At 42.9% G+C, this 15,528-nt stretch overlaps 1 protein-coding gene across 1 annotated transcript; it reads left to right on the forward strand.

Moving 5' to 3' along the window:
• The first annotated feature begins 824 nt into the window (after positions 1 to 824).
• Positions 825 to 14,178, forward strand: LOC145392830 (pre-mRNA-splicing factor ISY1 homolog). Its single transcript, XM_080267115.1, has 6 exons — positions 825 to 842; positions 1,546 to 1,709; positions 6,757 to 6,922; positions 7,579 to 7,766; positions 12,746 to 12,876; positions 14,027 to 14,178. Coding segments are annotated over exons 1-6 (795 nt in total). The 5' UTR covers positions 825 to 840; the 3' UTR covers positions 14,171 to 14,178.
• Positions 14,179 to 15,528: the final 1,350 nt, after the last annotated feature.

Below are 15,528 nucleotides of genomic sequence, written 5' to 3' on the forward strand. Positions count from 1 at the left end.
TAGTCACTGCTCCTCTGAATTGTCTGCTTGCTTCCCTCCACCTCTGCAATGGGTGCATAGCACCCATTTAGCAACAAACTCTAATCCCTTTTCTGTCCAACTCTCATGCAAGAATTAACCGTTACTTCCAGTCCTTCATTTATGCAACAGGTCAGCTCTGGATTTGTCTCCCTCTGTCTGTATTTCCTACTTCCTATGAACTCCAGTCTTTCAAACGGAGTGTGTCCAGGCATCTCGAAATGATCAGATCTTGAATTTGGCTCTTTGTTGTATTGTTTTTGTTTTTTTTCTTGGAAGGAACATTGTGTGAGCTCAGCCTTTGGTTCCTTCTTCCTCGCATAAAAAAAAAGGTAAGGAAGCAGCCAGGTCTCCTGTGGTAGTGTGTACTGACGGTCTCTCTGACTGGCCGCATTGTTTACCAACCATCGCTTTGACTGGACGCATTGGTGTATCTCATGTCAAAACGTTAGGAAACTTAATGATTTATCCAAACCTAACCAAACCAAACCTAACCTAATCCAACCTAACTTCACTTGCATGTGACAGCCTGCCTTCAAATGTAAAAAAACGCTTGTTAGGAACTAGCAAACGTCAGGGGAGATCCGAGGTAATTAAATATAGGACTTTCACATTAAACATATATTTCCATAAACAAATTTATAGTGGAATAGATTCAAAATAACGTGGTCTACGATGTGGTTGTATCAAATTTCGTGAATCGAGTGATGTGAATTACCGAAAATTGACCTAACTTTTTATTTGTTAGTGTGAGAGTTACATTGTGCAGCCCATAATTAATACACCTACTTTTATTTTCAGGCGAGAAATGCAGAGAAAGCCATGTAAGTATGACTGCAATTTCATAAAGTTTTAATAGACCCCTGAGTAATTTTTAATGTTCAATAGACAGACCAGAAAACATAAAACAAACTGCTATGCTAAAAATTGTAACTGATAAATTAATTGCAAATAGTATAGAATGACTTTTTTTTTTTTCTCCACCCCATTTGTAACTCTGCTGCCAGTGGAATTATCTGTGGTCTTACTCAGCTAGTATTATAAGAGTGACTTAATCATGTGATACAGTGTATATATATACTCAGTTTTTGGAAAATACATGTCTGTTGGAGAGAGAGAGAGATAGAGTTCATAACAAGATGGTGGTGCAGTATAGGAAAAATAATCAGAGAGAATTTCTTTCATAAGATAGTGGTATAATACAGTAAAAAAATTAATTAGAGGGTTAGAGAGAGAGAGAGCTTTCGTAAGACAGTGGTGCAGTACCGGTATACCATAATAAAAATAATCACAGAGTTAACGTTCTCCCTACGTGTCAAGTGGGTTTGGTGGAAGATTAGTGCCCCTCCCTGTAAAACAATTAACTCTAAGCCCTTGGCCACCCCGTTTGGGATACATGGTGTCTGGCAATGAATGAAAAAATAATGAATGGTACAAAACAATAAAAAAAATTAATCAGAGAGAGAGAGAGATAATAACAGCAGCAATCCATTCTATTCACCACCAACATAAAACATACTACTGCAGGACAACTCTAGCAAGGTGGAGGGCGGCGCAGGAGGGTGGCACACAGCAGCAGAGAACCCGACGACCGTACCTAGCATCGGAGTGTGAGGATTTGAGGGAGGCGGAGAAGTGGAGGAACCAAGTTATATCGGAAATTGCACGGAAGGTTTCACAAATTCAGAATGGTATGAGGGATGATTTGTCTTTCCATTTATCCGTCTCTCTACCCATGTAAATCTTTCTGTCCATTTGTTTGCTACTATGTCGTATGTGACACCTACCAAGTATCTGTCTGTCTGTTTCTTTGTGTGTACTTCTTGAGCTTTCTGTTTACCTGTCTGCCCATATAAAAATGTCTGTTCAGTTGATTGTATGTCAGTCATCCACCAGATGTCTGTTCGTCTATTTCTTTATACGTAACTTATGTTTCTGTATATATGGTATCACTCAGTCTGCCTGACTACCTGTCTATCCACCTAAATGCCACTGCATATCTTGCCTGTCAGTGTGTATGTATGTGTTTGTGTTTATCTGTCTCAGTCTACATACCTGCTGGTGTCTGTCTAGTTGTCTTTATCTCTCTCTATATGCAGTATCTACAGTATTTATTTCAGTTCATGTATCTAGTGCTTAATGCTGTTACTGTATATTAACCTCACTGTACCCTAGGTGAAAGAATACCAACCACATATTCCATGTATATAGTGTTTAAAAAGTGGGGGGGGGGAGTCTAGCAGCCCCCCATTGTATTCATTAGAGGATGTAGGAACTCCACCTCCCAGCACTTGTGTTATATGCAACCCCATACCTCCCACAGCACAGGATGGGAGAATTAAACTGGGTGGTCATTATACAATAGTTACCATATCAAATAATGCTTCTCTGCCACTCCACTTGACAGTTTTTCATGTGTTGCAAGGATGGTTCAGTCATCATTAACAGAGTCTACCCTGTATCATTTATTCATTTCCTACGGCCAAACCCATGCCCACACCAGCAGACTGAGCCATGACCACAGCAAACAAGACACCATCAGGCGAGTTTCTAGTGGGGCACCATGTATGGAACACCCTGAACTTACTGCTTCCTTTCACCTTTGAGTCATGTACCTAATTAAATCTGGGTAACTGAATCAAGAGGAGGAGATGATTATTGTGCTGTATTGTATTACAGAATATAGTATAGTGTAGAGTGCTGGTATATCAGTGTGTAATAATAATTTTTTCAAGCTGTTTAACTCATTCAGTACAGATGTCTTATATAAATATACTCTTGTTCATCATCATCATTATCATCATCATCCGGACCTCCTTTTCCACGTTAGGGCAGGGTGAGGAGTAGCAATGTCCAGACAGCCTAAATTTGCCCAGTCCAGTGGGCCATGCTTCCATTCACTCACCATTCAAGCCCCCTGAATCCTGGCCCTATCTGATTCACCAAAAACATTCACCACGTTCTGTAGCTTCACATAAACGTATCCTATAGACTCATGTTACCACCAGATTATCAATCTATTGCCAGACGCCTAAATCCTGTAAGAGGTGGCCACAAACAAATCGCCTTCATATCGCCCCGTCCCCTGCCATTTCACTGCCCTGCTTCCAGCTCACACCTTCCTCTCTCATATACCTCTGCATTCCATCCCTCCATCTCATTGTTGGCCTTCACCTCACTCACATGCACTCACCTCATCAGTGTCTTGCTCTCCACATGGCCAAACCACCTCAATGTATCTCTTTTAATGCTTTCCATCATGTCCACATCCATACCACAATGATCCTTCACTTCTACATTTGTCAGTCTGTCTCTCCATGTAACTCCACATGCTTCTCTCAAATGACTCACTTCCACTGCTCCCACTCTTGACTTGTGTCCCTCCAACAAGGTCCAAGCTTCACTTCCATATGTTAGAGTTGGTACACTATTACAATACTATCATGCAGCAATTTTTTTTACTTCCATGCTCACTTCCCAATTTCTTATCACTGCTTTCAAAGAACCAGCAACCTCTCGTCCTTGTACCCTTCCAAGCACTTCACACTCCAAACTTCCATCCATACTCATCACACTACCAGAGTATTTAAATGCACTCGCATTTTCCATTTCCTCATCATCCAACCTCACTGTACATTCAGTGACTTCATTTCTCATGAAGACCATAACTTTACTCTTCCCTACATTCACCTTCAGATTCTGCTGCTTACACACTCTCTCAGACTAATTCACCAAGCTTTGCAGCTCCTCTTCGTCTTCACTTAACAATACAGCATCTGCAGACAACAGTACAGAGAGTTTCCAAACGCTACCCTCTCTCATTTAAGGCCGCTTCAGCATCCACAGCCCTACCTTGTATGTCTTTAATAACCCCATCCATATACAGATTGAAAAACCATGGAGACATGACACATCCCTCTTTCAATCCAGCATTCTGATAGAAATATTCACTCAGTTCACTATCCACACACATTGCAGCCTTAGCACCCTCATACATGCCCTTCACAGCATTTAACAACTTCCCATTTATGCCATATATTCTTAATATTTTCCACATTCCTTGTGTATCCACTCTATCATATGCTTTCTCCAAATGCATGAAGGCTGCATATAATTTCCTTCCCATCTCTAGAAACTTTTCCACTAACGACATTAGAATTACTATATATCTGATTACACAACCAGTTCCTTTCCTAAAACCTCCCTGTTCTTCAACTAATTTCTCTGTTATTTCCCTAACTCTGTCAGTGAGTATCCTACCATATACTTTTCCTATTACACTCAGAAGACAAATGCCTCTGTGATTACCACAACATTTTTTTTTTCCCTTTTTCCTTCCACTCACTCGATGTAGTGCTGCTCCTGGGTAACTGCCCTTTCCTCTCTTCCTTCCTTCCTCCTCTGTCTTTCTTTCCTTTTTTCATTCTTCATTCTTCTGTCTATGGGTGACTACACTGAATGACAAGCCAGATGGTTTCCTGTATACCAGGAAACCATTTACTACACTGGGTGGTAATCATATAACCAAACTATGGCACTTGGTAGTTTAGTGGGTAAGTATGGCACTCCAACTGGATTAAGCCTTTGTAGGTTTATATCCAAGGGATGGTAAGGATTTGTTGCTCATGTAATGCCACTCAGGGATGAGTGAGGCTTGTCACTGTCATCTTAAATGTCAGAACCAACTTGCCTAGCCCTGGGCTTCCGCGGCCCTCATGAGACAGCACAGAATTAGACGATGGATGGATGGAATAATTATACCTGATGTCCAGTCCTCTGGGACCTACCTTCCTCTCAGGTCAATCTGCACACCTTCCATATCCATCCTACTGTCAATCTGCACATCCTCCATATCCATCCTACTACTGTACTATCTTTCCCCCAAGCTTCAGCATTTCACCACACACCCCATCATTTCCCAGGGCTTTCCCCATTTTGACTTTCTTCATTGCTTCCACTACTACTGATCTCTTCCTCCCATCTCACCTCCCTCCTTCTCTCAGCCATTCCCCTGCCACTTAAACTCGCATTAGTTTCATTCTCTATGTTCAACAGTTCCTTAAAGTGTTCTCTACATCTACTCACTTTTTTTCCCTTTCTCCACTAGCAGTTTACCATTTTTATCTTTCACTCCCCAACTAACTTCTCTATCACCCTGTCTAACTCTACCTTTTTCCAGAACATTTTCTTACATTCCCTCCACATTACCCTCAAAGTCCTTCCAAATTCCCCATCCACTCTCTAATTACCCTCTCTTACTAATCATTTCACCTTTCTCTTCCTCTCTACATATAACTGTCTCTTCTGTCTCTCAGCTTCATCCATGTCCCTACTTCCCATCCACTCACTATATACCCTCTTCTTTTGCACCACAGTTTGTCACACTTCATTCCACCATGCTGTTCCTTGCACCCCCTTTCATCTTCTCTTCACCCCACATCACCTCACATGCAGCACAGATTTCTTTCATGAATATCTTGCACACACCTTCCACCTCACTCATCTGCTCCAAATCATATTTACCCAGTTGCTCCTCCAATTCTCTCTTATATTCTGCCTTCTTTTCATCCTCTTGCATCCTTTCTACCCTCCTTATAAGGACTATTTCCCCATATCCATTCCTCCTTCTATTTCTCCATTGCATTTGAACCTTGACTTTCACCATCACCAAATGGTCAGGAAGTCCACTCGTCCAACCTCTGTATGCTTGTGCATCCATTACATGCCTTCTCATTCTCTCATCCAGTCACATATAATCAGTCAGTGCCTTCAGTTCATTCAGTTCACCACCCACCCTTCTCATCACTCACTACCTATGCATGTGTATCATTTTGTGCCTAAAGACCAACCCCCTCCTGATACAAATGTCCATCAGAGTCCTGCCATTCTCATCCACTTCTGCAGGCACACCCCACTCACCAACTATTCCGTCCACCTTCACATTCCCATACTTTTCCATTCATATCTCCAATCAGAAACACTCTCTCATTCCTTTTAAACTTTTTCATGCATGGTTCCACATTTGCCCAGAATTCTTCTTTCATTGCGTGCACGATCTTGCACCAGCTCGTACACACGCACGCATGCACACACGCACATTTGTAATCCTACTTTCAGTCTTACCCGCACAATCCTTGAACCAACTTATTCATACCCTACTTTTTCATTTTCTCCTTCCAGCTCTTGCACACAACAATACTTACTCCTTCTTTTGTCCTCTCATTCTCACCTACTCCAGCACATATACCCAATCCATACTCCCACTCTCTCACACTTGCCCCTCCATTTAGCCTCAGTGAAACCACTTATGTCCACTTTTTCACCCTCAAGCACCTGGACAAGCTTTCTCTTTCACCTCAACATTTGCACCTCGTACATTCCACTTCACAGTCCATACCATGTCTGTTCAGTCCTTAGTCATCACCTGTTGGTCAGTCATGGTCCAAGGCTTCTTGTTTGTATTTTTAGTTACAGTAGTTGTTTTCTGGGGAGGGGCTTCACCAACCCACATGTTGACAGATAGGGAACACATGTTGGTTGGTTATAAGGTTACATCCTTATATTACAGAATGTAGTACAGTATTGTATATATATTTATATACCTGGTATATCAGTGTGTAACAGCCATTGTTTCAAGCTGCTTAACTCATTCAGGGGAGTTGTTGTATATAAATGTACTCTTGTAAACTCACGTATATGAACACAACCCACCTCACTTATCTTTTCCCCCACAATCAGCCGGTCTGGGAGAGTTTCGAATCCGTGACCTTAATGATGAGATAAACAAACTTCTGCGTGAGAAGGGCCACTGGGAGGTTCGAATAAAGGAGCTTGGAGGGCCGGATTATGTGAGAGTCGGGCCCAAGATGACAGATATGGATGGGCAGGAGGCACCGGGTAACAGGTATGGAGGATGAGGGAGAGAGAGAGAGACTACAGTTCCATAATAAATACCGTACCCTGTGCAGTTCACAAACATGAGTAATGAATAATATGTAGAGAAAAGTGGTACATTAAGAGCAAATAATAATAGTGTTGAAGTTATTGTTCATATCATTTATAAAGACTTTAACATGCTTGCATGCATCAGCCTTCGTCATTAATGGCGACTCTTCACACTGCTTGATCTCTGGCAGCCTTCCTGTTGAGTCCCTTATCCCTGAGGTCACACTCTGTGACCTTGTCCCAGGTTTTTTCAGTCTGCCTCTTGCAGCTCTACCCTTAATGTTCACACTTCTCACCATCCTCACCCAGTTGCCATCCTCATCCTCCATCCGCTTGACATGCCCAAAACACCACATCTCAATCAACCCCTCCTTATCACAACACCAATACATTCTGGTCCCATCCTTCATCTCAGCTCTTCTTGTAGTGAGGAAAAGTAAAAAATACTACTGACTGTATTAGTTCACCTTCCACAGACACTATCATCGTAAGGATTTGGTTGAGGTAAAAGAGCTGTTGCATTTGAACAGAGAGAGAGAGAGAGAGGGAGATGGTTTAGTGATTGATACAGTGTTTAAAACTGAAAATAAACTCTAATAATTTTATCATCCTCAGAGGCTACATGTACTTTGGAGCGGCTAAGGACCTGCCGGGGGTAAAGGAACTGTTTGAGCAGGAGCCGCCAGCACCGCCACGCAAAACCCGAGGGGAGTTGATGAAGGACATAGACGCAGATTACTACGGTTACCGCGATGACGACGATGGGGTTCTGGTTCCGCTGGAGAGGATAGCAGAACGGAAAGGTGAGGATGTGGAAGGTGGAAGGTGGGAGTAGAGGGAATGAAGGAATATGTGTACAGGTGAATCAGGATTATTTTACATTTAAATGTTATGGAAGGGTACAGTGGGATGGAATGAAGGCCTTCAGCAGAGTCAGAATATTATTTTATTTATTTATTTAAGGATCTTTTTCCTATTTCTGAATCTTACCCTCCCCATATTTAGTGGGAAATGAAGTGTTGATGATCAATCTATCAATCTGTCTATAGCCAGATGCCATAAGCCCATAAGAGGTGGCCATTTGCCTTTGCATAAGTTTTACATTAAGGGGCATTAACCCTCCACCAACCCACTTGATGTGTAGGGAACACATATGGGTTGGTTATATGCTTACCTCCAGCATTGTACGATATATGGTTTTGATGTGCTATATATATGTACTGCATTGGTGGACACAAGGGGTGCTGTGGTTGAACCAGTGTCGCTTACTGTAAAGTATGCTTGCACCCAGTTGGCTTGCACGGGCCTGTTACACTTGGTTCACAGACTATACACACATCCAAAGCCACTCCAACACTACAATTACACTTACAAGCACTTCTCTCCCTACATACAATCTCTACCAGACAGCCGAAGCCACTTGGTAGAGATACATTGGCTGTATCGTCCCGACTTCAGTTGGGATATATATATATATATATATATATATATATATACACCGCTTCCCGTCCGATCAGCGAAGTTAAGCAACGTTGGGTCTGGTTAGTACTTGGATGGGTGACCGCCTGGGAACACCAGATGCTGTTGGCATCCCTACGTGTCAAGTGGGGTTGGTGGAGGATTAGTGCCCCTCCCTGTAAAACAATTAACTCTAAGCCCTCGGCCACCCCATTTGGGATACATGGCGTCTGGCAATGAATGAATGAATGAATATATATATATATATATATATATATATATAATGTTGTTCTCAAGAACTGTGCCTCTGTGCTTACACCCTGCCTAGGCAAACTCTTTCGCCTTTGTCTGTCAACTTGTACCTTTCCTTCTTGCTGGAAGTTTGCTCTCATTCAGCCAATCCCAAAGAAGGGTGACCATTCCCACCCATCCAACTATCGTCCAATTGCTTTAACGTCATGTATTTCAAAAGTTTTCGAGTCAATTCTCAATAGAAAAATTTAAAGGCATCTTTCCTATCACAACCTTCTTTCCGATCGTCAGTACGGGTTCCGTCAGGGACGCTCCACTGGCAATCTTCTCACCTACCTTTCAGACTCCTGGTCATCCTCCTTTCGGGACTTTGGCGAAAGCTTTGCCATTGCACTTGACATCTCAAAGGCTTTCGATCGAGTCTGGCATAAATCTTTAATTTCCAAACTGCCCTCCTACGGTTTCTATCCTTCTATCTGTGCCTTCATCGCTAGTTTCCTATCTGATCGTTCTGTAGCCGCTGTTGTAGACGGCCATTGTTCTTCTCCTAGATCTATCAACAGTGGTGTTCCTCAGGGCTCTGTCCTATCACCAATTCTCTTCCTTTTATTCATCAATGACCGTCTATGCTGTACATGTAACCCTGTCCACTCATACGCTGATGACTCCACCCTTCACCTTTCCATTCGGATCCCGCAACGCCCATCTCAACAGTTACCTCAACAAACAAGGGATGAGGCTATGGCACACCTAATGTCTGACTTGGCTCGTATCTCTGACTGGGGTAAAAATAATATGGTTGTTTTTAATGCATCTAAGACTCAGTTCTTACACCTATCAACCCGACAAAATCTTCCACAGGTATACCCACTAATGTTTAATAATATTCAGCTTAATCCTGCATCATCCTTGAACATGCTTGGGGTTTCATTTACTCGGGACTTGTCTTGGAAAGATCATATTACGTCTCTTGTAAAATCTGCTTCCAAGAGATTGGGTGTGCTAAGCTGACTCCGTTCTTTCTTTACCCCTGCACAATTGTTGACTCAATACAGGGGTTTTGTCCGCCCCTGTGTGGAGTACAACTCTCATGTGTGGGGAGGCTCCCCACATACAGCTCTTCTCAATAGGGTGGAGTCAAAGGCTTTTCGTTTCATTAACTCTCCTCCTCTTACTGACTCCCTTCAACCTCTGTCTCTTCGCCGCATTGTTGCATCTTTATCTCTTTTCTATCGCTACTTTAATGGTCACTGCTCCTCTGAACTGTCTGCTTGCATTCCTTCACCTCTACGACAGGTGCGTAGCACCCGCCTGGCAGCAAACTCTCATCCCTTTTCTGTCCAACTCTCTAATGCAAGAGTTAACCGTTACTCCCAATCTTTCATTTATGCAACAGGTCAGCTCTTGAACTGTCTCCCTCTGTCTGTATTTCCTGCTGCCTATGATCTCCAGTCTTTCAAACGCAGTGTGTCCAGGCATCTCAAAATGATCGGATCTTGAATTTGGCTCTCTATGGTATTTTGTTTTTCTCTTGGAGGGAACTGTTACTGCGGGCTCATGGCCTTTGGTTCCTTCTTCCTCACATAAAAAAAAAAAATATATATATATATACAGTGTACAATATGCAGGAGGATGGGGTGGGATGGGATGAAGGCCTGCAGTTGAATTCCAGCATGCCTGGGATGGAATGAAGGGTTGGTGATTATTCCATCAAAGTTGGTGATAATTATTGTAGTAATGATCCTAAATTAACAACAGCTACAGCAAATTGACATAGGACCTCCCCTCCACAAGGTATTAAAAAACACAGAAATCATAGTATATCGCAATGTTTGTTCATGAAATGCCATTCATTAATATGAAATCGTGTTTCCCTTGTTTTTCAGGATGAGTTGGATGCGTTTTGGCATGGAATCACGTAGATCTCTAAAATAATCTAAGGACATTTCGTTGCACCAAACATTTGTCAGTTCAGTCTTGAGGTTGTCGAGATTGGGTGTCTTCTTCTCTGCCATGATTTTCTTCGTCTTTGCCCAGCAGTTTTCTATCGGATTTAGATCCGGACTGTTGCCAGGCCAGTTGAGGACCTCAGTCCAATTATCCTGAAGCCATTTTGTCACCTTTCTTGACTTGTGACATGGAGCTGAATCGTGCATGAAAAAGTCGCACCCATGAATAGCAAGTTTAACAAACGATCATTCAGAATTTAAATGTACTGGCCACCATTCATCATCAAGTTCTTAGGAAGAAAGTAGAGGCCTCCCTTTCCCATTTCACCTGAGAAACACCCCCATACCATTACTGATTGTGGGTGCTTAACAGTCGGCACCGTGTAAGCAGGGTCATATCGACTACGGGAGGCAGGGCGACGAATCTTGGCAGAACGCACATGGAACACTCGAAATGTGCTTTCATCGGAAAACATAACTTTTCTCCATTCCTCCGATGTACAGTGTGCATACTTCTTGGCAAACTGAATGCGCTTCTTCTTCATGCGGTTAGTGAGAAGCGGTTTCTTGGCTGCAGTGTGGCTTGGCAAACCCAGCTCCTTCTGCAAGCGGTGTTGGATAGCTCGAATTGAGACATCTTGTAACAGCTAGGGATGCATTTTCTTCAATTCTGTTGCTGTCAGTTGAGGATTGTTGATTACTTCTCTCGTCAGAAGCATATCTGTACCTCTGGAAGTCATCCTCTTCTTTCCACCGCCATGCTTATGCTCTGGTACGATATCACGTGGCAGGCCGCACACTGCAGCAATAATCTTCATGAAGGTCGACTTTGCGTGTCGAGTACATTCACAAATCGTATTGATAGGGACATTATCCTGCCTCCTTGCAATGATACGGACCCTCTCATCCCTTGAGCAGTGCTTTCCAGGCATGACAACTTGACTCTAGGAAAATAACAGGGCAAACAGTAATGCATACGAAAAAAGAGGGAGGTGCAAGCTCGGAGCAGCGGGAACATACTCCCACTCTCACTTCTGGTTAAGCACTGACGTGCTGAGTGTTTCACCACCTCCCACCAACACCAGAGGAGTTGCCAGTTACTTCTTGCCCAAAAAATTCACTTGGTAGAGGTGGAAACACAAAGCAAAAACAGACAACTCTTCCATAGCAATTTTGTGTGTAGGTCCTAAGTCAATTTGCAGTGGGTGTACTGTACATGATTCCAGTGATATAATCTTTATTTTTTTCTTGCTGTTCCAACAGTACGTATTTTATTAAGACCTAGAGATATTTGAAACTGGAGGAGCTCAGATATACAGTACTGGTAGTCTTTATTAACCCCTTCACTACGTGACAACTCTTCTTATGTGGAATAAAATAGATTGAAGGGGTTAATTGTGCTGATAGCAATGATGATGATGATAATAATAATTCATTGATTCATCATCTGATTCATTGTTACCCCATGAGGAGCATAGGAGCCCAGGACTAGGCAAGTTGGCCCTGACATTTAAGATGAGAGTGACAAGCTTCATTCATCCCTGAGTGGCAGTACATGAGCAACAGACTCCAACCACTCCTTGGATGTAAACCTGCACAGGCTTAATCCAATTGGAGCGCCTTAATTACCTACTATACCAGCAGGTGCCATAATTTGGTTATATGGTTACCACCCAGCATAGTTAATAGTTTCCTGGTGTATAGGACATAATAATCCATCCATCCATCCATCATCCAATCCTACGTCGCCCCATGAGGAGCATAGGAACCTGGGGCTAGGCAAGTTGGTCCTGTTATTTAAGATGAGAGTGACCAGCCTCACTCATCCCTAGTGGCATTATGTGAGCAATAAACCCCAACCACCCCTTGAATATTCCTGGTGTACAGGAAACCATTTGCTTGTCACTCAGTATAGAGTCACCCATAGGCAGAAGGAAGAGGAAAGAATGAAGGAAAGAAAGACAAGAGGAAGGATAGAAGAGAGGAAAGGGCAGACACCCAAAGCAGCACTATCTCGAGTGAGTGAATGGTGAGCGTCCTCACCTACCACAATAATAATAATAATAATAAATACATAATATTGTAATACAGTATTAATGAAACCCCCCTGTCCCCTTCTGCAGCAATCAAATCAGCCCTTAAAGAATTCACAAGGAAGAAACTGGCTAGCATGGCAGAGACGGAAGATGGAGAAGCAGAGATACATAGAACGGAGATAGAAGAGGAGGAGGACCTAGATAGTGAGGATGATGAGGTAGGTCATTATTAACCTTTCTTCACCTTTGACAATTAGGACAGCCCTTGTATTCTACAATATTCCAGTGGATGCCAGATGATTGTATTCAGCTGAGAGTCATAGGGGCCTGTTATTATTATCACTATTAAATGCTGATAAAACAAAGGTGATGGTATCTAGGGCTGGTGGCAGTACCTTCAAAGAAGAGGGAGAGTGGCCATGTGTGGTTTGCCACAAGGGCATGAGAAGTAATTCCATCTTGTGCAGTGTTTGTGATAAGTGAGTGCATAAGAGAGATAGTGGCATTGGAGGTAGACTGCAAGATAATGCTGATTTGATGTGTGCATTGTGTGAGGGAGAGCTTGAGGTGTTGTCAGGCATGAAAGAATTGAACGTGCTGGTGAGTCTTTCGAGTGTCTGGAAGAGTTTTATTATTTGGGAGACATGTTATTTGTTGGAGGTGGGGCTGGACCTAGTTCTGTGGTTAGAGTGAGGAGTGGTTGGAAGAAGTTCAGGGATCTGTTGCCCATCCTGACATTGAGAGGGCTCTCCCTCCGAGCTAAAGGATCTTTGTATGAGGCATGTGTTAGGAGTGAAATGCTGTATGGTAGTGAGACCTGGGGAGTAAAGGAAGAGGGTATTTGCAGGCTCATATGTACAGAAATGACAGTGATTAGGTGGATGTGTAGTGTCTCCTTGAGGGCAAGGCCTGGGAGGGTTAGGTATACAATGGAAGAGTTCAGGGTGGGATGGGACTGGAGTGTATTGGTGATGTTATAAAGGGAGGTAGATTGAGATGGTTTGGGGATGTGGAGTGGATGGGGGATGAAAGTTGGGTGCAGAAAGTGAGAAGTGTTAATATTACAGGTAGGGTTGTGAGAGGTAGACCAAAAAAAGACCTGGGATGAGACCACTGAGTGTGACCTCAGAGAAAAAGGAGTGAATAGGGAGGCTGCCGGAAATCGAGCAGCGTGGAGAGTTGCCACTAGGCAACCAAAGCCAATGCATGGAAGCATGTTTGAGTCTTTAAAAAAAAGGCAAAACAAAAAACGAAACAAACCCATTTGATCAAGAAATTTCTGTATTATATTCCAGTCAGTGCCATAAGTATATTCAGGTAAGTGAGTCATAGGAGTCTGAGGGTTAACAGTGTCTGCCTGTCACACAGATCTCCCTGGATGAAACTGATGAGCGTTCTGAGGTCCAGCGGTTCATGGCCCATGTACCAAACATCCCCACACAGGCAGACATTGAGGCGGCACTTGTGGAGAGGAAGAAGCGAGAACTGTTGGAGACTTTCCTCGGAGACTGAAACTTCACGCATACACACAAGCATCTGAGTCAAGAAGTACAATTTAGCTCACTGAGCCCGGTGATGTGTTTTTCATATTATACCTGCAGTCTCCTGATTATTTTATTCAGCCCAGGATAATTTTTTTTTTTTTTTACTGGAGGGATTTGATACCAGTATAGTCCTTATAGACCCTTCCAATATGAGGCCCTTCCTGAATTGAATAATATAATAAGGCAGTACGAGTATTATACACTAAGGAGGCCACACAGAGTCAAGTGGCTATGCACAAAAATGTTTCATTCACTTGAAAAATCATTTTAACTTGGGATCATGATCATCATATCATTCCAGCCTTCATCCCTATCAAAAACAACAAGGACAAAAGTAGAATTACCAGCAGTATACCCAGTGAAATGGGCCACAATCATTCACACATCACATAGTCCATCAAAATAATGGCTGATCCACCTCACAAGGGATTATTCCCCCAAGCTAGACCTAGATAGATCATACAGTATAGCCCTGCTAGGTTTACAGGATAGTGCCACTCCTTCCAGCAAAGGAAGCTACTTGGGCGGGGCACCAACTCTCAACCCTGCGATCTCGAGTCCAGCGGTCTACCATTGAGCCCCTGCTCCATTCCACCTCACAAACAAAATCATTTGCATTTTTTTTTTTCCTTCATTGCTCTTCGTATGGGCATGTCACATTCCACATATTTGTGGGAATAACTCTGCTTGACTTTGTTATGTGCTTCTTTGTACACAGTTTATCATTCTGAGCCATCATTTCACCTGAAACACAAAAGTACTACCTTAAAAAAAAAGACATGTCCTGTCTGGCTGTCTGGTGCTCAGTCTACCTTGGTGTGTGACAGTATCATATTATATGACTTGAGAAGCCTGTACAGTGCTGTACAGGAAAAATCATCCACTGTATTACCATCATTCTGGTTTGCCGTAAGTGCTTGGGATAGATTAAAAGCATCTACTGTACCTGCCCGAGTGCCAGAGGGTTATCTCACCCTCTTCAGGTCCACAGTGGGGCCAGAGGGACATTGGCTACAAGACTGTGACAATGTGAAGTATTGCTACCCAAGCATCCCAGGTAATGAGTTAATGTGTCTGTTGCTACTTGTGTGGATAGCTGTGGTTAGTTTGTTTTCACCTAACACAGCTGAACTACTCCCACAACTTGAATATGGTTGCATTAAATTCAGAGAACATCAGTTGTGAGGTGGGAATGAGTCCTTTTGGGTACTAGTCCAGTCAGCACCCAGTCTGATTACACTTAGCCATTAACTGAGTTGGAAGGGGTTAGGAATCTTTGTCATGTTACGACAAACACTTGCTGTAGGTACCTGGATAAAGAAGCAC

Source organism: Coenobita brevimanus, chromosome 23 (genome assembly GCF_032717465.1).
Source record: "Coenobita brevimanus isolate Jiangsu-jjx chromosome 23, ASM3271746v2, whole genome shotgun sequence".
NCBI classification, from domain to species: Eukaryota; Metazoa; Arthropoda; class Malacostraca; order Decapoda; family Coenobitidae; genus Coenobita; species Coenobita brevimanus.